Source organism: Acinonyx jubatus, chromosome B2, assembly GCF_027475565.1.
Source record: "Acinonyx jubatus isolate Ajub_Pintada_27869175 chromosome B2, VMU_Ajub_asm_v1.0, whole genome shotgun sequence".
Lineage (NCBI taxonomy): Eukaryota > Metazoa > Chordata > Mammalia > Carnivora > Felidae > Acinonyx > Acinonyx jubatus.
In genome coordinates, this window is record NC_069385.1 from 88,396,657 (window position 1) to 88,421,980 (window position 25,324).

A 25,324-nucleotide genomic window follows, 5' to 3' on the forward strand; every position below is an offset into this window, starting at 1 on the left:
TAGTTTCCAATCATTAAATATGAATTCTAAGAGGTCATCATCATCATTCCAAAAATCTGCATGAAATTTCCATCAGCTCCAAGCTTTCTGCTACTACTATATTTTTTCTACTATTTTTGTGTAGGTGTATATGAGTGTGTGTCATGTAAGGGTAAACACAAATTTAAAATAAGAAGCTTAATTCTCCCTGCTGAAAATGAGACTCCCTCTCCCAGCCCCACATCTTTCATTCGCTTTCTTAAAGCATTTGCTTTTGAAAACTAATAATTGATAAATTCTTTCTCTGTCTCTTTGAAATGTATTTAAATGTTTTTAAAAAGCTAAATAGACTCTTACCAGCTTAAAGACCCAGGGATGTCTTTCAGAGAGAGACAGAGGTGATAACAAATAAGACAGGGTCTCTGTCTCAGTTTCTAGGTAAATGTAACTTCAGCAGGCACCTTGCTCTAAGCTGTAAAACTACCTTCATGAAGATAGAAAAAGTTTATTTTTTCTTTCTTTGGATAAAGCCAGTTAACTAGCAAGTGGTCACCCCAATTACCAGGTAAATTTGAGATGAACTATGTGTGACAAATGGAGTCCAACCTTTGTGCCACCAACCTGGAGTCTCATTTCCCACATGGCTGCATTTGAAGGAATACCTTTTAGTAAAAGCTACAAAATAGTTGTTTTTTTTTTAAGCTTCAAATGGTTACCTTGAAAAAGTCATTAAAGAGTATCACTACTGAAGAATTTAAAAATAAGGACATAGCTAACTCAAAATCACAAGTAAATAAATGGATTATGGATTCAGGATTTTCCATTGAAGAGAAGTTGTACTACCATTCATTATTTGTTCAAGTCGGGACCTCACAATAAATAATGTGATCCAATGAATTGCAGTCTTGTTTTTAAAAGGGTATTATATATTTGTTCTAAATATAGCCATAATTAATAGTCTCCAGCATTCTGGAAGGATGTGCTTAGTCTCTGCAGCTGTATTCTAGGGAAAGACACTATTTCCTTACAGTGAGTGAATGAGGCTCTCCTCTAGAAGAAAGCCAAGGACAAATATATAATTCAAACTAGCAGAAAAAGATAAATTCAGGGTCTTAAACTAAGGAGTGATCTTTTTTTTTTTCCTATGGCCAGAAGCACAGAATTTGTACCTGATAATGAGCTAGACCCACACTGGACTATTTTTAGAGTCCCTATCATACAGGAATAAAGGGCATGCTTTGCTCCTGAAGGCCCAGAAGATGATTATAAGGGGAGAAAGGGATAGATGGCTCACTTGAATCTCAGTAAATATTCTTATTTTCAAGATCACATTGTTCTCTTGGAGTTAGCAAAAGTCAATCAGAAAACTTAAAGAATTCAAATAGTCAAATTAAATCTCCACAGTATTTTTAAAAACATGTTTATTTTCCCTTTCTTAACCTCTAACCCACTTATTTTTGTAATTTAGAAAAAAAGTGTTATTAACCACACATAAATCAGTATAGCACAAATGGCTTTGAAAGGCATTTTAAAACACTAATTAAATCAATAGGGTCACTTGCTACACTGATCATGCATGGCAGAAATAGAAAAAAAGCAGAATACAAATTCCCTATGATAACTCATTTTTACAACTCTTGGCTTTGAATCCAAATGCACATCTGTATGTCTGATCCAGACTCTACATAGTGCTATAGTAAATATAAATGATTTTCCTTGTCAATACCCCCCAGTTTGGTTTGTAATATGTGCTTTTGGATTTGCTCTTTCTCCCATAGTCTGTAGATAGGACAGACTATGGTTGGTAAGGCATATAGTTATTATGTACTGATACCTCAATGTTACAAATTACTCAAACCTGTCCAGTGTTTTCACATTCATAATACTCATTCCATTAATTGTTAGGATAGAAGAGATCACTTATTTTCTCTAAAATTAGTATAACACAACCTAGGATGACTTCTAAGTGTCTAATCAAAGTCTCCTTTTATGTTCTGGGAACAGAAAACCATTAGTTTCTTCACATATTTAAAAAAAAATTTTAACGTTTATTTATTATTGAGAGACAGAGAGACTCAGAGCGTGAGCAAGGGAGGGGTAGAGAGAACAGAGACACAGAAGGTGAAGTAGGCTCCAGGCTCTGAGCTGTCAGCACAGAGTCTGACGCGGGGCTCGAACTCACAAACTGTGAGACCATGACCTGAGCCAAAGTGGGTCGCCCAACAACTGGGTCGCCCAACAACTGAGCCACCCAGGTGGCCCTCTTCACATATTTTTAAAGCTTTCTTTAACCAACTCTGTTTTAGGTTTTGAAACAGCTCCAATCTTACCTGTTGTGCATCCTCCCATTTTTCCTTGTTTTCTTCATCTAGAAGGTTGCTAACTATTTGAAAGAAGTTCTGCAAATTAAATTAGATAAAGGATTTAATGTTACATGAGAGAATACACTTTTCAAAAACAACCATTCGAACTGATTATGTGGTAAGGATGTACACTCTTTGCCATATTGTTTCATGACCCTAACATATTCTAGAAGAGCTCGGAGGGCCATTTCTCAGCACCATACTTCTGGGATTTCTATGTAACTTCGCATATATACCTCAGAAGACAACAGAATAGGTAAATTACTTATGTTTACCTATAATTATTTCTTCCATTACAGTCTTTATATTGTATTCTGTCATACCATCAGATAATTATTCCTCACAAGTAAGTTTTCCTCCTTCGGCAGTGAAAATCCCTGTGTGTGTCTAGTTACAAGTTATCCAGTTAACTGTGAACCATGATTGCTAGTTCCACTGCTGTTTTGAAGAACACTGTAGTGAAGACACAGACTGTGGGCAAGGCTGAAGTGTGTGACAGGCTTCCTCATTTGGATCCGGCCTTGCCCTTCCGGGCTATTTTTCTTTGGCTTTTATCACTATGTACTACAAAAATCACATGGACTTTTCCAAGTACCTAGCAGATAGCACACAGTAAGTGCTCAAGAAATCCTAGCTATTTCAAATAATTATTCTTTATGCTACCTTTTGCCAGCAAGCCAAAATGGAAGAATTGGAAGACACCATAGCACGTTCCTATTCAAGCGCCAAATTCTTGCCATCACCTTTCTGGCCTAACTGCTGAAGACCTACTGGCTTTCCCTTGTCTAGCTGTACCCCCAGTGAGTTTGTGGTTTTCCCTTTCTGTGCAGAGAGGACATTTGGGCACTCACTTTTTTTTCTCTCCTAAACAAGGGCAGAGACCAGGGCTCTGTTCAGTTCATCGATATTAGTGCCCATTTCACATGTGAGGGATCTCTCGCAGAGAGAGACCTCCCTGTCCTCCCACATGCACTGTGTCTTCTGAACACAGGAGCCAGGAGAGGAAGACCAGAGCGCCTGTTGAAAATGAATAGTGACTTGGGGTCACAGGAACCTTAGAAGTGCAAAGTCAAGCCATGACATTTATCTTAAGCTACACGGACAGTGGTCCCTTGGCTGTGTCTTCAGAGCCCATCTCTTATGCCTGCTTTGTATGTAATTTAGCAGGAGCACTGCCTCATGCTGATACATCAGCTCAGGGCAGGACTCCCTTGAGAGGGAAATAATCGACATTTCTTTTAGCCTTAGCAGCCTTCCTCTCTATTTGAATAAAGAGGTATTTATTCAAATTCCAAATAAAGTCACCTGGGTGTTTTTGTAAGAAAACAAAGCTGCTTCATTTCCTCTTCTCTTGTGTTTTGAAGCTGTGAGTATCTATATTTAAATGCCTTATTTGTGCTGTTTATTTTAATAGTTCCTGGTAATCACATGGTTGAAACATGTTTCAAGTCATAACCTCTGCAAAAGTTACAGAATATTCTATGCAACTCTTGAGAAAACTGCAAGTCTGCTTTAGACCTGTTTTCAATTCGTTTAACCTTTTTGTACTACCAGCCATTTTTTCCACTTAAAATTTCCTGGTTGGAGTGATAACATTTTAAGGGCTTAGTCCATTCAGCTGTAACTCTACCTATGGGCAGAAAGAATTAACCTTCTGAGTTCTCCAATTGCCTATGGCTGGTTAACTCAGTAGGGGACATGGTGCTAATGAGGCAAAAGTTGCAGATTTCATCCCTATACATGCCAGTTAGCTGTGCTGAGGTCCATGACCACAGTCTGTGTCCTGACCCCTGCCAGCTTTCACACAAATGCATGCTGCTGCTAACAAGAGACACCAAAAGAACGGGAAGCAATTTGTGCAGATGCATCTCCATTTCTGAGAAAACATTTCACAAAGCATGTTTTACTGATAGTGGGTCAGTGACTCTGGGCTGTACATGATAGCCAGTGAGCACACACGATTCCTGGATCAAAGTGATCAACTTAGAGTTCAATCTTTTTTCCTAAATTGCCAAAGGGCATATATAAAAAACACAAATTACCAAAACATACATTCAACTGAACAAACAGAGAGTATAAGAAATGTTTTTGTATCACCTTCCAAGGCAATAAATTAGACTTTGCTAAATCAGGGTGGAAAAGTAGTACAGAATGAAGTTCTCCTTCTATCTCCCAGTTAATTGGACTGGAAATGATCCCTTGTGAGACCAGGCAGGGCACAGTGAGCTAAGCCTGAAAATCCAAGGAGGGAGAGGAGGGTGCTTACAGACAGATTGTCTTTCTTATGTGCCAGTGTGTCCTTAGCACATACAATGCCTTGTCCTTGGCAGGTATTTAATAAAGTCTTAGCTTAAAGGAAATAATGAAGTCCCACAGCCACTACATGTCAGCTTCTCTAACAAGGCTCGGGCATCATTCCTTTGAGCTGACCCTGCTCTAATCTACCAATTCACTTTGACATTTGCTCAAAGATCAGACTGATAGAACACAGCAGAATCAAACATAACAGTATTTTTTGAAAAGGGGATTCATAACATTTTAGGCCACTTGATTGAATTTTTGAAAAAAGTATGAAGCAACTTCCATGGCAGCAGATGCACTAGTCACTCGAGTTCTTTAGGAAATCTGCTAATTCTGGTAATCTCTCTTTTGGGGATTTACAGGTCAGGTCATTATGTGAGCTCCTGAGTTGGCATCTAACAGTAGGTTTGTGTTTTGTTTTGTTTTGTTTTGTTTTTATCAGCCCTGATCTCTATGGCCTAGACTGTTCTGAAAAATTAAGTGTCCTTGGTCGAATCGAAGTTTGGAGTGTGAGCTGGGCAGACCAGGTTTAAAACTTTCCCAACATTTATTAACTGTGTGGTTGTAGGCTCATGTGGCCCATCTATGCTTTCTTTCCCTTACACATAAGATAGAGAGGATAATAGCTGCCTGCCAGAGCCATTGTGAAGCTTAGAGCTAATTCTTAGCACAGTATCTGACACATGGTAAGTGCTCAATATATGGTGCCTTTATGATTTTATTCCCTTCATGTTATCTTTTTTATGACCGGTGGCATGATTTGGATTTATGGCCACATTATGGTGAATATGCACCTATAATGCTGCTATAGACTTTCACAACCACTGGCACTCTCTTCTCTCTTTTATAGCCTCTTTCTCTCCAAGCAGTATATAGAACACAGAGATTATTCATCACTATCTTCAGGGCCTATCGTTTGTTCTGGAGAAAACTCTCCTTCCTAAGAGATATGCTCTGCTCTGCTGGCGGGGGCGGTGGTGGGTGTCAGTATTGTTATTATTGGACATCTACTGTGTGAGAGGCATTGTGCAAATGTTTGTTGGACACAAAGGTCAGGGGACATAACTTTTCACATATTCCTTGCAGGATGTATTACGAAAATCAGTGCAGTAAATGTCTGTTATAAAGAGAAGCCATAAATGTTTCTGCCACATTCAAAGTGCAAATCCTAGGGGCGCCAGGGTGGCTCAGTCGGTTGAGCGTCCAACTTCAGCTGAGGTCATGATCTCACCCAGTCTGTGGGTTTGAGCCCCATGTACGGCTCTGTGCTGACAGCTCAGAGCCTGGAGCCTGCTTCAGATTCTGTGTCTCCCTCTCTCTCTGCCCCTCCCCTGCTCATGCTCTGTCTCTCTCTGTCAAAAATAAACATTAAAAAAAATTAAAAATTAAAAAAAAATCAAAGTGCAAGTCCTAGATTTGGCCATATGAGACTAAAAGTTTATTTTATGGAAAGTGGTAAATAATTATTTGTTTTACATCTTATTGGCTTCTGCTTGACAAATTTCTCACGTACCATATAGAATTTTCTATAAATAAACTGAAGCACATCTGAGCATTTAACTTTTGCTGAATTCCATGTGGGAACAGAATTATAGATTAAGCTAGTGATCTGAGATATCTGAGCTCCAGGAAATGTGTTCTCCTCCTCTTAACCCATCAGCAAAATGCTTGGGCACTGAGAGACAAATACAAGCCCTAAGGAATATATTTAATAATGCAGAACTGAAAGTTTTAAGAAATCACGATGGTCCTGACTAGAAACATAGGAGGACCATAAAAAGGTTTATAGGTTAAACAAGGAGACAGGGACAAGACATTAGGATAAGGATGCACAGAACAGGATAGGCCATTGATTCCCTAATCTGGAGAGCTGCAAAGCTATGTATGATCTAGTCTCTTCTAATGGCTCTAACTCTACCTTAAGCTATCCTGCCTCACAGACTCTATATTCTAGGTTCATCAGATGTCTTCATGTATCCCAAACTCTTTTCTGTTTAGCCTCTGGACCTATATAATGCTGTTCCCTTTCTTTGCCTGCTCTATTTCCTGTTCTTCACTTGAATAACTCTTTCTTGTCCTTCACTTCTGCATTCGTATAAGAGGGCCTATCAGATCACCACCACTACCACTACACTACAAGATCTGCATCTTTTTTTCCTGATTTTAATCAGTGAACATTTTTATTTTTCATTTACCAATATCTTCATCATTCAAACTTGGCAAAAAATCCATGGACAAAAGAAACAACCAGTTCATAAAAGAAATCAACCATAAAAGTATGATGTAGAAGGAATGGTTATCTAAGGGGCTCTTGTTCTGTGTCGTGACAGTAGGTTTTCCTCAATACGGGGTGAATTTGTATGAGACTCTGGCTCCTCTCCACTTCTACATCCATGCATGAGTGATTCAGCAAAACTGCTATGCATTGACACAATGGTGGACAACTGCACTTCACCTTACCATAAAAGAGAGGATAGTAATGCAGGCAGTCATCTGGTTGTATAGCACCCACCCACAAATATGCTGACTTATAGTTGCACTTGTAGTTTTGTTTTCAAGTATATCACCATTTTTAATTATGATGTACTTGCATGATGATCAGTTGAGAGCTTTTTCCTCTACCAGCCTATAATACAGTTGGGATTATTTCTATTTTGTTCACTCTTATGCCCCAATGCACAGCATAAGCATAAAAAATGTTAATACTCAAATATTTCAAATTGGTTGACTGTGTGCCTACTGTGTATAAGCAATGGGCTAGGCATTGAAAGAATTAAAAAAAAAAACATAAATGGTCCCTACCTAATTTTCTGCCTCCTTTCCATTTCATCACCCTCCTCTGTCATAAATCGATGCAAGGAGCATCCTCACCATGTCCAGGGAAGGAGATATGACACTTATTTTTACAGATTAAAAAACTGGTTATCTTGAATAAATATGGGATCAAACTCTTCCCATTTAAAATGCATACTGAAGTCATGGGACCATCATAAGCACAGATATATACTTTTTAGAAGTTGTGGGGCCTAATTAATGGAGAGGAAGCAGCTGTTGATATTTCACCCTGGTCCTCAGGTTTAAATTCAGCAACAACCAATGAAGAAGACTGCCCTTCCAAAAATACATCTCACTCTTTGGTAAACAGAGCAAACCCTCCCTCCTGCTACAGCTGCTACTATCCTACCCCTGGAAGAATGCATTTGGTCATAAAAGTGCTGCTTTGTTCAGCAAAAGAATGGCATAAAGAGTTATAAAAATATAACCCAGGCAGCAAAGCACAGGGGGCTTTGGCAAGGAAGAAGATTAGGGAAAGGAACATCAGCAGGTAGCTTTTTCGAAGCCCAAAAGAGCAATCATGAAGATCTAAAGTAGATATGAGAAAGGAACAGTGAGGGAAGACATGGAAAATACTTGAGAAACAGAATGCATCTACTTATTTTTTTATTGAACACCTACTATATACCTGACTGTGTTCTAAGTGCTTAGAATACCACAGTAAGCAAGGCATATGAAGGTTCCTACTCTCATGGAGCTTACACTGTAGTGGGTAGTGGAAGCCAATAAATAAATAAATAAATAAACAAGATGACTTCAGGTGGTGATATAAAAATAAGACGGTTTATGGGAATAGAGAGTGCCTGGGTGGGGGAGGGGTGTGTGCGTGTTTATGCAAGGCTGCTTTGGGTTGAATGTTCAGCAGGAAACACCTTTAAGGTGTGGTGACGTTTAAGCAGAGAACAACAGAATGTTAAGAAGGAGGTCACCATGGGAAGACCTGAGGAAGAGAGTCCCAAGAAAAAATGGGAAGAGAAAGTACAGCTGCCCTGGGTAGAGGGGACAGTCCAGGTAAGTTTTAATAAACAAAAAGCCATTACAAACTGGAGTAGTCTTAAACGGGGGGGGGGGGTGTTGGATGGGGTGTAGGAGGGAGAATATTAACACAGAATGGAAAAGATACGCAAAAGGTCTGATAAAGTGGGACCCTGATTCCAGGCTCTAGTTATATGACATGAGTTTCATGAGAAATAAAAAAATGTGACTTTGGCTGCTGAGTGGAAAACAAAGTGCCGAAGAGTGAGAAGGAAAATAAGGAGGTCAAAAAGTAGTCTGTCTTGCTTATTGAGGCAGAGATGATGGTAGCTTGGGTTAGGGAAGCAATATTACATGGTGACAGATAGCACAAGAGGGAAAGTACAGTATCAAAGATCAGTCTTTGGCTCCCAGTTCAGGCAATTTAGAATGATGATGCAGTTAGCCACACTAAATACCAAAGAAGAAATGGCAGTGTTGCAAAAGAAGACAGTCAGTTTCATTTTGTTCAGTTTGGGTATGAAGAGTCTATAATAGATCTACGAGAAGAGGACCAGCAGGCTGTTTTAACTACAAGTTGGAAACTTAAAAGGTAAACATTTGTGAATCATTAGTCCTAGTTGAAAACTGGAGGCTTTTGGGAATAAAAAAAAAATAAGAAAAGATAACTAGGAATAGAGTGGAAGGGGAAGAAGTCAAGGTTAAAACACTGGTGACAGACTAGAAAGGAAGAGGAATTAAGTAAGAAGGATGAGAGATAAGGAGGTAGGAAGAGAAGCAAGAGTAAAAGATGACAGAATCAAATAAATTCAGAAAGAAGATACTCTACTGGGGAGATTAATCTAGAGAAGACAGATGAAACATTTAATAAGCATAAAAATCCAAAGAGGGTTCAAGGTGTAGCACAGTACATCTCATGTATTTTTCCAGCCTCTATGCACGTAGCCAGTAACATATGCATGTGGGATATACAAAACCATGAACACACCCAGATTATAGGTGAAGGCGTGGATAACGTGTCCAACTTCCTCTGATCTGGCTGTGACTCTACTTCTTAGTCTTCTATTCAAAAAAGCATACAGAAATGAAACTGAGTAACATCATCATACAAATAATCTCCAGTTTGTCATAATGTATTTTTTAAAAAACTGAACAACCCTTAAAGAGAATATTAACTATTTTTTATAACAGGTAAACAGACAAAATAACACAACTAATAAAATAACACAACTAAAGAGTCGTGATACTGTGGTTTAAATCTTTTATCTACAATATTTACCTAAGCAGCACATCAACTGGCCACTGGCAATGAGAAACTATCAAGGTTTCGGGAAGGCAGGAGATTCTAACCAGGATGCCCCCTGGCAGTTTCTGGGACCAAAATATATAGGGAATATGAGAAAAGAAACTGAGCCACTGGAAAGCCAGGGGATGAACGGGGGACAAAAGGATTAGGGTGTCAAGGTCAACAGGTCAGTTGTGGGATCCACAGCAGTCTGGGTGACCTGACTTGGCAAGCTGTGATCGGAAGGTTCCTCCTGCCAGCAGAGCTGCACTCTCCCAGCATGACCGCTGCAATCTGCCAGATCTAAGGAATATAACAGCAGGTTCCTGAAGCAAATATCCCTTAATGTTCATGAGTTTCAGGGGGAAAAAAAAAGCCAAAATCTTAAAGAATGCCTTTGTTGTTGTTTTTTTTTTTTCTTCTTTAAGTCACAAATCTCACAGTAACTCTGACTCATTTTGAAAACTACATCAGAACATTGTTCCAGGAACGCTGGCTGTCTTTCACACTAATCTCGTTGCTCTGCCATGATGTAAAACAGTTTGGCCTGTGGAGTTTCTGAATAGCTTGGATGGGCAATTTTTTACACAATGCTACCAGTCTTTCTGGGCCAAGTTTAGGATCAAGTGCTCTAGCAAGAGGTAGAAGGGAGGGGATGCTTTGAGGTGCAGTGGATGGGGGAGGCTAAGGGGAAAGAATCCATCCAAAGTTCAGTGCTTTCAGGCATGAGATTGGCACTACTCTATGATCCTTGTTTAAAAAGGAAAGGTGAGGGGCTCCTGGGTGCCTCGGTTGGTTAAGCATATGACTCGTGGTTTCAGCTCAGGTCATGATCTTGTGGTTCCTGGGATGGAGCCCTGTATTGGGCTCTGTGCTGTCAGGTTCTCTCTCTCTTCTCTCTCTTCCTGTCTCTCTCTCTGCCACTACCCCCCACAAAATAAATAAATAACCTTTATAAATAGGAAAGGTGAAAAAGTTAGTGACACAAATATGATAAAATATGCTAAGTATTATTAACCAGCGGTAGTCTGGTAGAGCAGCCAAAATTATACAAATATAACTCTGTGGTGAAATCATCCTCAGATCCAGACAGGGGCTGCTTCTTAAGAAGCCCAAATTTGGGCAGACCCGGCTGATACATCAAAGGACCAGTGTGTGTAAGATGCATGCACATATCCTGAGTTTATCCCTGGCAACTCTATAGGTGGCCGCCACAGTAGGTTCTGTCCTGGTGTAAGATCCTGGCACATGCCTCTGCTAAAGGGAAATTCTCAGAGTCTGTCAAGATTCCCCATTATGGGCTGATCATGTCCACCCCATATCTGTATGTTGAAGCTCTAACCCCCAGCAGTGTCTCAGAATGTCTCTATATTTAGAGACAGAACATTTCAAGAGGTAATTAAGTTATAATGAGGCTGTTAGGGTGGACCTTAATCCAATCTGATGAAAGTCCTTATAAGAAGAGGAAATCAGGACACACAGAGATATTAGCAGCCTGCACACACAGAGGAAAAGGCTCTGTGAGGTCACAGTGAGAAGGCAGCAATATGCAAGTTGAGGAGACAGGCCTCAGGAGAAACCAAACATGCCAACCGCTTGATCTTGGATTTCCAATCTACGAACTGTAAGAAAATAAAGTTCTATTACTTAAGTCCCCCAGTCTGTGGTATTTGTTATGGCAGCCCTAGCAAACTAATACGTTCCCCAATAATTTTTTAAAAGAAAAATCTTTGGTAATAAAAGGAATCACAATTGGAAAATGCCTGTACCTTGTGCTAATGCAAATCTCAGTATTTTCTTAACTGCAAGGGAAATAATGAGAAATTCTGATGGGATAAAACTATTTATCAGATGTTTTATTGCGTTTTTGAAACCCAACCGGAATCATTTATCTCATTACATGGCATTTACTAATTGGTAGGCAGTACTACACATACTCTGGAAACTTCTTTGCTTCCCTTCCTCTTCCCACCTGATTGTTGCACAGACTTTGCACTCTCCTGTGGAGATGGTGAGTTTCCCTCAGCCAGCAGCCACCTTCTAAAGTTTGTTCTTGGTGGGATTTAATCACGTTGACTTGTGAAGCAAGAGTTGTTGCTTAATATCTCACCCATTTAAGGAAATTATTTGGTGTTGAATTTCTTATTTTCACCTTTATAATAAGGGCAGGGTTTAAATACTACCTAGAAAGAGCTGTTAGTTCTACAGGGCTCCCTTTGCCACGCACCATAGGAAATCCTCTCAGGCTGTTAAGCATTGAAAATAGTAGCCGTTTATGACTTGGAGTGATTGTCAGCTGGCAGTTGTGGTCCTGTTCACAACTTGGTTCCCACTGAGCTAGAAATCCTGGTTATTGATGAAAGCCACTTTCTACATCCACCTGCTCTCTATCTTTCAAATGGCCTTGCAATGTCGACTTTAAGGACTAATGCTTCATTTCTGACTCCTATTTTCCTTGACACATTCTCTGCCCTTCTCCTCTGTGATAAGTGATTAAAAAGTACTCATACTTCCTAGGTGGTGCCACAAGAAACATCTGACCTTCCTTTCTTTGCAAGAGAGAGACCAAAGTACACAGGTGTACTGGCAACCCATACCTGTGATCCAGAGATACTTCAGGTTTTTGCTCCATCAGAATTTCACCTTCTCAGATAATAAAGGTAGCTACATTCCTTGAGCTTTTACTATGTGCCATGTACTACGTAAGTTTTACATATATAAGTTAACTATGAGGTAGGTGATATTACCCCATATGATGGAAGAGAAAATTAAGTCATAGAGAGGTCACATAACTTGTCTAGCATCCTATAGCTTGTAAGTGTCACAGCTGTGACCTGAGGTCCAGGATTCTGCCTCCAGGGCAGGCACTCTTAATCATCACACTCTAATGCCTTCCCTAACTCCCCTACTTATGTTCAAGGAAACTATTAATATTTATGATTGCACAAAGTTCTTTGAGCAAAGGATTTCAAGGCACCAGGTTGTGCCTTGAATGCTAAAGCTGTGTCATGATTTCAACACTAAGAGTCCTTGCTGGATATTATTTAGTCAAAAGAATTTGATTATTTGCACAGATGAGGCTTATCAGTACATGATAGTATTATATTATCATAGTAATAGTTGCTTCCACATTTATCAATCTAGTCTTTTGTATGCAAAAGGTAAAAGTGTCTCACACTGAAACCATGGGAGAAGCAATGCCCAAGATCTCACTGGGTGACCTGCCACTGTTGATGGGCAGCATGAAGCAGGCCCACAGTGTAGCATACATGTTTGCTCATCAAGAGTTTTAGAAGAGAAGATGTTTGACTAATCTGAAATAACTAACTCTACTTTCCATTTAATTCCTTGGTCACTTAACTCTGAAAATTGTATTTAGAATATGGTTTGCATTTAAGAAAGAGACTGGAAGCTGAGGTTTGAGCTCTCTGTTTCATCTCAATGATTGGGAAATACACTTCTGAAGCCTAGGGGATGTGTTAGATAAACAAGTGACTTTCAGACATTAAGTGGTGACCTGATAGAGGGTTGTGACCAACTTTTCATAACAAAAAAGAAAAAAGAACAGAAAATTCCTGAGTGCACCACACACACTAAAGGTAAATATTATTTTGTTAAACTCCGGTTTTCAATTATATATGGAAGTGAACTGTGTATCCCACGGTGGGTCACAGTCAAAATAATTTGCAAAACACTGATTTAGATCAACAGAAGTTTTGTTAGGAAACAGATGCCTGGATAGAGATCAGTACATGCTTTCAGTGAGTTTGAGGGTCACAACACATGATGAGTTTTTGTGGATGCCTCCATTCTTTCCAACATTTTCCTTCTTTATTCCCCAAATATAAATTATCTCAAGGGCCTCCCTTTCTTTCCATTAAAAGATTACTCATCCTTTTCTGACCCACTGTCATTAAAGCACGTTTTCTTCTTTCCTCACCTCTAGATCACTGCTGTAGCCTCTCCATGGTGTTCTTTCCCCCAATCTTCCTCTGTTCACTAATTCACCTTATCTACCTCTGCCAGATCATCTTTCCAAAAATATCACTTATAAAGAATCAAGTCCAAACCCTTCTCTGGCCTTGACTCTTCTGTCCTTATGATCTGCATTTTCCAACATACAACCTGTTTTCTAGAAACCTTGATCTTTTGAACGTGCCACACTCATGCCGTTTCTATGCCTTTGTTTACACAGTTTGATGACTGTCTCTGTGCTAAGCTTATTTCTCCAATTCTATTTGAAGTCCTAAATCTCCCACAAATTATCTTCTTACTGCTGCACTCCAGATCTCTATGTTTCTAGAACTTCTAGAAATTAAACATACTATACTTATATCTCTCTTCTTCATCACTATAGGCTACTCTCACTCATAAGGTTTTTTTTTTCTTCCCCATTCCATGATATTGTAAGTGGCTTGAGAACAAGGCCCATATTTTACTTTTATGTTAAGAGTTATAATACTAGAAATAATGGAATTATGGAGTACCTGTGTAATCTGCCAGAAAATTTACAATTTTTTTTGCACGGATTATTATGTATTTAACCTGTATTATTGATAAGCTTCACAACAACCCTGGAAAACAGTTACTGTCAATCTTCTTTTTTCATGGATTCCATATTTGCAAATCAACTACTTGCTAAAATTTATTCGTAACCCCAAAATCAAAACTCATAGTTCTTTTATGGTCATTCACAGACATGTAGAGAGTAGGAAAAATTTGGGTCACCCAATGCACATGTAACCAGCTGAGGTCAAACATAGCAATGCTCTGACTTTTTGTTTCAGTCCACATACTACAAACAAGTTCCTTTTTATAGCCAATTTAATCCCCAGGTTGGTTTTGTTTGTTTGTTTCATTGTTTTTAATGCTTTTTGTTGGTGATTTCATGGTTCGAAATGTTCCCCAGCACAGTGCTGAAGGACTATTTAGTATTCCTAAACTCAAGAAGACCATCATGTGCCTTAGAGAGAAAATGTATGTATTAGGAAAACTTTTTCTACATGAGTTATAGTTTCTTAGCTGTGAGTTCAATGTTAATGGTTAATAATTAAAAATTATGTCTTTTAGTGTGTCTGGGCGGTTCAGTTAAGCATTCGACTTTGGCTCAGGTCATCATGAGCTTGGCAGTTCAGGAGTTTGAGCCCCATATTGGGCTCTCTGCTGTCAGCTCAGAGCTCGCTTCAGATCCTCTTCTGTCCCCCCCACCTCTACCTCTCCCCCTCTCTCTCTGTTTCTATCTCCCTCTCTCCCAAAAATAAACAAGCATTTAAAAAATTATGTCTTTTAACAGTAACACACATAAAACAAGGTCATGCATTAACTGGTTGGTGAAAATGGTATAAACAGATTCTCAAAGGAATTTCATCCTGTATTTTCCATAGGAGTAAATCGTTCATTATTCATTAATTCAGTGTTTTATGCAACTTTATATAACTGCCATGAATAATGAGATTAGACCATACTACTATTTCTTCTTTATTTCTTATTTTGATATGAATAAATGAGGTAGAGAAATATTAAGTTATGTGTTTGAAGACACCAAGATAGTTATTAGACAAGCTGGAATTTTAACTTGTATATGACTGATTTAATTCTGCCAAGCCTTAAAGTTCCAGTGTGTGCATTGCAAACTCAATCCTCTACTGATAGAATGAGACTCACTACACATTTTCCCAGGGGCTAAAAAATAAGTTAATGGACATGCTTTCCACTCTTTTTCTTTCTCTCTCTAAATTGGATGTTCTGAGTTGTATGCGTGTGTGTGTGTCTGTGTGTGTGTGTGTGTCTGTGTGTGTGAACAATGTAAATTTCCCTAATATTATTATGTTATTCCCTTATTAATTCCTTCAACAAATATTGGAAACTCTACTATGCTTCAAGACATAATAGTCTTTCAACAAGCTTAAACTCTACTGCTGAAAAAAAGCACTGGAAACAAATAAACAGAATATTATGAGAGCTGTTACAATGTTATGTGAGAGATGTACTATAAGCAGAGATATTTACAAGGTTTCAAGAGGCCAAACAATTAGGAAAAATTTGAATTATGCTTGGGATTTGTTGAGAAGACTTTTGAGTAGAAGGGAGTTTTGAGCTGGATCTGGAAGAAACTTGCATCAGAATTGGAAGCAGGAAGGATAAACTACATAGAGAATGAACATAGTGAGACAGAGATATGGCAAAGCACCAGGGTTCGGAAAAGAACGTCTGGAGGGAAAAGACTTTTGGAATATCTTTTTCTACCAGTGTCCAAAAATAAAACTACTACCATGCTTTATAATTCCAAAACATACAAACACACTTTGCTGTTTCCCCAACTCTAACAGGTTGTAGCTACTCTATCTCATGCTCATCAATGCATCAAATCAATCTTGTGGTGAATCCAGCATTACTAGGCATTTTAACTAAAATGTCTTGCTCATAACTACATTGAAAAGAATGTATTTTCTTTAAATAGTTTTGGTTAATCTTTCTTTGGTCTTTGCTCACTTCCCAGTTTAAAAAAAGATGAGAAAAAAACATGTATTACCTATGTAAGCACTAATTTCATTGTTAAGATTCTATGTGAAATCTTGTTTGAGGAGGGGGGTGTTCTGGAGCTCAGCTGAGATCCAAAGATGGATCAGGAAAATGTCTTTTTCAAGGTTTAGTAGTGAGTAGTGAGTTCTAATAATATTAGATATAAAGAGATGCAGGAAAGAAAGTGCTATGAGAATTCAGAGGCCCAGACTACCAAAAAATTACTTTAGACAACTGGGACAGACCAATCCAGTCTGAAAGCCCAGAAGAGGCAAAGATCAAGGGCTAAGAACATACAGTGCATTAAAGAAGCGGGAAGTGGTTCATTTGGCACAAGTCTGTGAAGAGGAAGAGTAAACCATGCATTTGGCTATAAACGTAGGTAACTAACATACTGTGGATTGTACAGGAAGACAACATAAAGACTTTGGGTTGTCATTCAGGATGCCTTTGAGCTCCAATGAAAGTTTCTGATCTAAGGAGTGACATAATCAGAGCTGTCTTAGGCTAACCAATAGGACTGTTACATACAAGATGAACAGAGATGTAGTTAAAGATCTGAGGGAGAATGAAAGGAAAAACACCATGGAAACAACACAGGCTGAGATAATTAATGGCTAAATTAGGATAATAGAAGTGGGAAAAGAGAGGAAGGAATGGTTAGAAGAGACACTGTGTAGGCACACCTATAAAAAAGGAAAATAAGGAAAAGTCAAGATAACATTTCAATTCCAGTGTAAAGACTGCTAAGTCTACAAAGAAAAGTAGAATATGCAAGAACACTTGCAATTCAAGATAAGTTTGGTTTTGCCATATTAATCTGAGGTGCTACCCGATCAGAAATGCCCAGAGCCCTTGGAAACAGAAGGGCTGTTTCAGAGACTGAAGTTTAAAGTAAGGTACAGGTGATGTTGAGTAAGGCTATAAACCAGAGATTATAATCAAGCAAAGACAATAAGTATGTATAAAGGATTTCTACAAAATGGTGAAAAGTAGAATAAAAGAGGTGCAAAACTGTCTGAGATATCAGAAAAGAGAAAGATCATCTTCAGATGGAGTTTGTGGCTTGCTGGTGTGGCATGCAGAAAGACTTGCTAGATCTGGGTGGGCTAGGATTTTGGCAGACAGAGATGGAAGAAGAAGGAATTCCAGAAGAGGAGGGCATTCCAGGGGTCTGAAGAGACACAAGTAAAGACAATGAAATAGAAAAATGCAGTTCCTGTTTGTGAAGGGATGACTAGGACACCAATGTGCTGAGAATTTTGTGTAATGTCGAGGATTAATGAGAGCGTGGGATGGAAATGGAGGGACTTATTTCTGGCTATGCCAAAATGACAACAAAATAATCAGCCAAACTGCTCTATTTAAGTCAAGCCAGCTAATGTCCATGACTAAGCTTCTGGTTAAACTCATTGTTCATTGAGTCAATGCATTCTAATGAGTAGCTCAATCGAAATATGTTCCCAATATAACCTGGTAATCTTAATTCCTTCAGTTTCAGCATCTAAAAAAATCTTAAAGCCCTACACTCTTTGAAGGTTAAAGGAGGCCCTAGAGATTATTTGGGTCAGCATTTGCCTGATGTTTCAATTATGAACATAAGTGTCTGAAGTTTTTTGAAATTACAACTTCTATTTTGCGTCAAGGTCTTCAGACATTTTTTAATGTAAACTCTAATGGATAGAATTATTTCAGAACTACAGGGAAAAGATCTACTTGGCTTACTTTATTAATTTTGTAAAATTGGAAAACTGTTTCATTCTTTATTAAAAAAGAAGTGCTTGAAATGCTCAAATGATGGACGGTAATCTTCCATCCCACATATTTTTACAATTAAAACTGTATTCCTGGACGCTGGTGATATAATATAAAACGAAGCACCAGTAATTCTCATGGCAGTTACTTTCAGCAATATATGCACACAATTTAAGTAAAACATGTACCTCTATACAAATCAGGGCATCAATATCATTTATAACGATTCCATGATTTCAAAAACTCTTCTTTTCCTCTTTCCCTAAATAGCTGATTAAAACAAAACAAAGCAAAACAAAACCAACCAACAAAACAAAACAAAAAACACACTCTGCATTCCCCAAGTGAAATGCAAATAAAATTCCCAAATGAAGAGTAGGCTGAAAGAAAACTACCTAATCCGGGAGTTTTGCCAAACTTTTATTTTAATGAACTTTATGCGGAGACACAGGAAGAACATTATGCTGGAAATGCAGAAATCAACTCAGCATTCTTGGCAGGAGTATATTTTAGCCTATAGCACAAAAAGAGTTAATCTGAAATGCAAACAGGAGCTGCATTAAATGTGCTTTGTTTGCCATTCAACGAGCTTTGTTTTAATGGCAAAGGCAATACTGAAATTGGGTGAGTACTTAAACTTTATTATGGAAATAAACGATGTTGCTCTAGAAGTCTTCCATGACAAGAAAAACATGCTGTGAGGAGTTATTGAATTTTTATTTTCCTATCCAGAACAATTCTCTGTTTGCTTGAGATTTTCAGGCCATGGTTCCACAAAATTAAATATGGCCTTCCTCCTTCTAATAGCAAAACCCCAAACAAAACTTAAACTGTGTCTTCTTTGCATGTTATAGTTAATGTGCTTTCATTACGCTTAATGTACTTTTAATAGTCTCCTATGGCAAGATGGTGATATTAAATGTGGGAATAAAATATCCATGATACAACCTTGGATTTGCTATAGTGCCTTTTATCTTAGGGCTCAAACCACTTTACACACATTCTCATTCAGTATCTCCTTGAGGTGTATTATGTGCATTTTATGGTTGAGGACACTGAGGTATACAATGACTAAGGGAATTGAGGTCATTTCCAGAGCTCACACTAAGCACAACCTGAATATGTCTCCTGCAGCAGTGAGCACTCTCTCCCTGCAGGCCAGAATGTCTCCAAAGTAGCTGCAGCACTGGCTTCTCAGGGCCAAAACCTGAGACCATCTTCACTAGTCTTTTCCTTCAGGGGATTGTCTCTCTTACCTGGACTCCATCAGATGCAGGGATGTAACTTGCCCTTTTAAATGTGTCTGTCACATTTCTGAGAATTTCCACAGACATCAGAAGATCGCCTGCATAGAAATTTTTCCTCTGAGTTAAATCCAACAGTGTCTTGGTCACCTGGGACATTCCATCACCTGCCAGCATTCTTTGCCCCTTAGCAAGGTGTTCTTTGATCTGTGATGGTCAAAAGAACAGAATGAACATCAGAATCTTCATTACTATTAATTTACGTATTTTCACCAAACAAACTTATTTAAAATTGCAGAGTCAACTTTAAAATAGCATTGCAATAGTTGGGAGGATTTCAACACTGTAAATTTTGTGTATCTCACACTCAGATGGATAAGTATCTGGCATGAAAAAACCTAACAAGTGTATACACTTTGGCAGGCATGACAGACTTGCCTTTTCTAGTACTCAGAACACACATTAGAATGCATTGGGGAAAGTCTGTATTAATTTGAGTTTTTAACAGAAGTAAAAAAGATACTTTTGCATGTGATAAACAAGTGAGATAGTTCAGCAAGGTGTGATCAAAGACAGGAGATCATAAACATTTCAAAACATCCATTTTTCAAACTTCCAGGTAAGATGGTGGAGTAGGAAGGCCCTAAGTTCACCTCGTCATTTGGATACAACTAGCTAACACCCACACAAGTGTAAATAACCCAGAAAATGACCCAAACACTGGCAGAACAAACTTTCCACAGCTAAATGTAGAGAAGAGGCTACATCAAAGAGGATGGGAAAGATCGAGACACAGGACTGTACATGGGAGGAGTTGAATAAGAGGGAGAAGAGACTGTCATACCAGGGAGCATGCACAGGGAAGATAAATCCCCATAACATTTGGCTTTGAAAACCAGAAGGCCAAATATTGAATTTCGTGAGTTTTTACAATCAGCAGTGCTTAAAACTTGGAACTGTAAATAAGTAGGAGAGCCAGGAGGGTGAGAGGAAACGGAATTCCTTCCCTTAAAGAGACAATACAACAAACAGCCCCACAGAGATACAGCAGAGAAGCAGCAGTCTGAAAAACACCTGGGGTTTACGGGAGGAAAATTTGTATACTAATCTCAGAGCTTGTGCTGGAGGGGTAGAGATAATTGGTAGACTTCTCCAGGAACAAAGGAGCTGGAATGCTCCATTTCCCTCCCATTCCTTCCAGCATAAGTATACAGCCACCTTTAGGAAACAGCTCCAGGCCAACAACACTCACTGCCCAACTTGCTAACAGTGCACCATGCCAATGCATTCTCTTGCAGACACTCTACCTCTAGCCAGGACTCCAGTCCAGCTCTCCTTCCATAGCAGAACCACACAAACCTTCCTGAGACCAGGCATTCCACCTGTGCACTTCTGCAGATGTACCCCCTCCAACCCAGCCTGCCTTGGTCCCCAGCAGCTGTAGGTTCCCTCCCATTTGAAACTTGCTGGCACCACATGCCTCCTCCCACATTCTCCTTTATTTTGGTACTACTGCATCTCTGGCAAATGCCTGGCCTGAATCAACTTAAGCCCAAGGCAGTCCCAGAGTGGTCAACTAACAACACAGGGATCAAACCCTGCCCACAACAGGCAAGAGAGCCATTGCAGACTATGGGACTGAGGCAAAAGTGGCTCAACTACAACAGTAGGATGCACACAACACACATAGGAGATACACCTGAAGCACCAAGTTCTGGTGAACAGGGGACCTTGTAATATGACCTCTTCTACATAGGCCACTACTTTCAAAGAACAGAAGTAGTTAACTTTCCCAGTACATAGAAACAGACACAGAGAGTTAGAGAAAATGAAGAGATAGAGAAATATGTCTCAAAAGAAATAACAGGACAGAATCATAGCAAGAGACCTAAATGAAATGGAGATAAGGAATATGCTGATAGACAATTTAAAGTAATGGTCATAAAGTTACTCATGGGACTTGAGAAAAGAGTGGAGAATCTCATTGAGATCCTTAACAAAGAAACAGAAAACATAAAAAAGAACCAATCAGAGATGAAGAACTCAGTAATGAAATAAAAATTACAAAAGATGGAATAAATAGTAGACTAGAGGAAGCAGAAGAATGGATTAGTGACCTGGAGAAGAAAGACTGAATAGGAAAGAGAAAAAAAATGAAAATAAACTTAGGGAACTCAGTCACATCACCAAGCATAATAACATTCACATTATAGGGATCCCAGAAGGAAAAGAGAGAGAAAATGGAGGCAGAATATTTATTTGAAAAAATAATAGCTGAAAACTTCCCAAATCTGGGGAAGGTAACCAAATCTAGATCCATGGGGTACAGAGACTCCCCAACAAAATCAACCCATGGAGGTCCACACCAAGACACATAGTAATTAAAATGGCAAAAAGTAGTGATAAGGAGAGAATTTTAAAAGCAGCAAGAGAAACGAAAAGTTACATACAAGGGAAACATCATAAGGTTATACGCTGACTTTTCAGCAGAAAGTTTGTAGGCCAGAAGGGAATGCATGATATACCAAGGTGCTGAAGAAAAAAAACCCAAAAAACAAACAAAACAAAACAAAACAAAGCAAAACAAACCAGCAGCCAAGAATATGCCATCCATCAAACCTGTCAATCAGAATAGAAGGAGAGATAAAAAGTTTTCCAGACAAACAGAAGTTAAAGGTATTCATGACCATGCAACCAAAACAACATGAAATGTTAAAGGGGACTTTGAGTGGAAATAAAAGACCATAAGGAGCAGTAAGAAAAGTAGGAAATATAAAAGCAGCCAAAATAAATATATCTATAAAAATAACTCAAGGGATTCACAAAATAAAAGGATGTAAAGTATGACATCATGCACATAAAACAGAGGAAGAGGAGTAAAGAATTAGTTCAAATTTAAGTTAACTTAAGTTCACTTAACAGAAACTGCTATATGTAGAAGATGCCATATACAAACCTAATGGTAACCACAAATCAAAAACCAGTAATAAATATGTAAAAAAGAAAGGAATCCAAGTATATCGCTAGAGAAAGCTATCTAACTCTAAGAGAAAGGAGCTAGAGAGAACAGAAAAGAACTACATAAGTGACTATAAAACAAGTAACAAAATGGCAATAAGTACACACTTGTCAATAATCACTTTGAATGAAAATGAACTAAATGCTCCAATCAAAAGACATAGGGTGATGGAATGGATAAAAAAAGCAAGGTCCATATATATGCTTCCAATAGAGGTTATTTTCAGACATAAAGACACATGCAGATTGAATGTGAAAGAATGGAAAAACATTTTTTATGCAAACGGCATTGAAAAGAAAGCCAGGGTAGCAATATTTATGTCAGAGAAAATAGACTTTAAACAAAGACTGTAACAAGAGACAAAGAAGAACACTATATAATGATAAAGGGAATAGTTCAACAAGAATATATATACAATAATTGTAAATATTGTACTCCACATAGAAGCACCAAAATACACAAAGCAGCTAAAAACATATAAAGGAAATAATTGATAATAATACAATAAAAGTAGGGGACTTTAATATCCTCTTGCATCAATGGGCAGATTATCCAAGCAGAAGATCAACAAGGAAACAGTGGCTTGTAATGATACATTGGACCTGATTGACCTAACAGATATATTCAGAAGATTCCATCCTAAAACAGCAGAATATACAGTCTTTCACATGCACATGGAACATTCCAAAAGAGATTACCTATTAGGTCACAAAACAAGTCTCAACAAATTAAAAAAGATCAAAGTCATACCATGCATCTTTTCTGATCACAATGCTATAGAAATAGGAATCAACCACAAGAAAAATCTGGAGAAACACAAATACAGGTTAAATAACATGCTACTAAACAATGAATGGGCCAACCAAGAAACCAAAGAAGAGGAAAAAAAAAGATGGAGACAAATGAAAATGAAAACAAAATGGTCCAAAATCAGTTCTAGGAGGAAAGTTTAAAGCAATACAGGCCTCAAGAAGCAAGAAAAAGCTCAATTAAACAATCTAACGTTACACCTAATGAATCTTGAAAAAAAAAAAAAAGAACAAACAAAACCCCAAACCAGAAGAAAGAAGGAAATAATAAAGATTAGAGTGGAAATAAACAAACTAGAAACTTAAAAAAGGAAAAAAAATAGAACAAATCAATGAAACTAGGAGCTTGTTCTTGGAAAGATCAACAAAATTGATAAACTTTTCAGCATACTCATTAAAAAAAAAGAGAGAACTTAATAAAATCAGAAATGAAAGAGGAGAAGTAAAAACTGACATCATAGAAACACAAAGGATTATAAGAGAATATTACAGAAATTATATGTCAACAAATTGGACAACCTAGAAGAAATAGATAAATTCATAGAAACATATAAACTCCTAAAACTGAATCAAGAAGAAATAGAAAATTTGAACAGAGCAATTACCAGCAATGAAACTCAAACAAACACAAGTCCTGAACCAGATGACTTTACAGGTGAATGCTATCAAATATTTAAAGAAGAGTTAATACCTATTGTTTTCAAACTATTCCAAAACAATGGAAGAGGTAGAAAAGCTTCCAAATTCATTCTATGAGGCTGGAATTAGTCTAATACTGAAACCAAATAAAGACACCGCAAAAAAAGAGAACTATGGGTCATTATCTCTGATGGACATAGATGCAAACATTCTCAACAAAACATTAACTGGCCAAATACAACAATACATTAAAAAGAATAATTCAAGTGGTTCAAGTGGGATCAAGTGGGATTTAGTCCAGGGATGCACACGTGGCTCAGTATTCACAAATCAATAAACATCACATTGATTGATATTGATAAATCACATCAATAAAATAAAGGAAAAAAACATATGATCATCTCAATGGATGCAGAAATAGCTTTTAACAAAGTACAACATTCATTCATGATAAAAACCCACAACTACGTATGTTTAAGGGGACATACCTCAAAATAATAAAGGCTATATACGAGAAACCCACAGCTAACATCATACTTAATGGTAAATAATTTAGAGCTTTTCCTTTAAGGTTAGGAACAAGACAAGGATATTCACTCTCACCACTTTTATTCAACATAATACTGGAAGTCCTAATCATAGCAATCAGACAAGAAAAAGAAATTAAAGGCATAAAAATTGGTAAGAAAGAGGTAAAACTTTCACTGTTTGCAGATGACATGATACTACATATAGAAAACCCTAAAGACTCCAACAAAAACTACTAGAACTGAATTCAGTGAGGTCACAGGATACATAATCAATATACAGAAAGGCACTACATTTCTATACACTAATAATGAAGGGGCAGAAAGAGAACCTAAGAAACAATCCCATTTACAATTGCACCAAAAATAATAAAATACCTAGGAATAAACTTCACCAAGGATGTAAAAAACCTATCCTCTGAAAACTATAAAACAAATGGAAAGATATTCCATACTCACGGACTGGAAGAACCAATATTGTTAAAATGTCTATATTACCCAAGCAATCTACACATTTAATGCAATCCATATCAACATACCAACATGATTTTTTTCAGAGACTAGAACAAATAATCCTAAACTTTTTATGTAACCACAAATAGCCAACGCAATGTTGAAACAGAAGAACAAAATCGGAGGTATCACGTTCCCAGATTTCAAGATACAGTACAAAGCTTTAGTAATCAAAACAGTATGGTACTGGAACAAAAACAGACACATAGATCAATGGAACAGAATAGAGAGCCCAGAATAAACCCATGATTACTCTTTGACAAAAGAGGCAAGAATATGCAATGAGGAAAAGACAGCCTCTTCAAAAATGGTGCTGGGAAAACTGGACAGCTACAGGCAAAAGAATGAAATGGGGATACTTTCTTATACCATTCGCAAAAATAAACTCAAAATGCATTAAAGACCTAAATGTGATACCTGAAACCATAAAGATCATAGAAGAGACCAAAGGCAGGAATTTCTCTGACATCAGATGTAGCAACTTTTTTCTACATATGTTTCTTGAAGCAAGGGAAACAAAAGCAAAAATAAACTATTGGGACTATACCAAAAAACAAA

The 25,324-nt window shown here is 37.9% G+C and overlaps 1 protein-coding gene across 5 annotated transcripts in view; it reads right to left on the reverse strand.

The window, feature by feature from the left end:
- Window positions 1-25,324, reverse strand: part of ADGRB3 (adhesion G protein-coupled receptor B3) — a 727,056-nt gene that overhangs the window by 346,861 nt on the left and 354,871 nt on the right. For all 5 annotated transcript variants that reach the window (XM_053222612.1, XM_053222611.1, XM_027057493.2 and 2 more), the window contains 2 exons: window positions 19,272-19,466; window positions 2,310-2,378 (listed from right to left, as the gene is read on the reverse strand). In XM_053222612.1, the coding sequence (XP_053078587.1) occupies window positions 2,310-2,378; window positions 19,272-19,466 (264 nt within the window). The remainder of the gene's footprint in view (window positions 1-2,309; window positions 2,379-19,271; window positions 19,467-25,324) is intronic.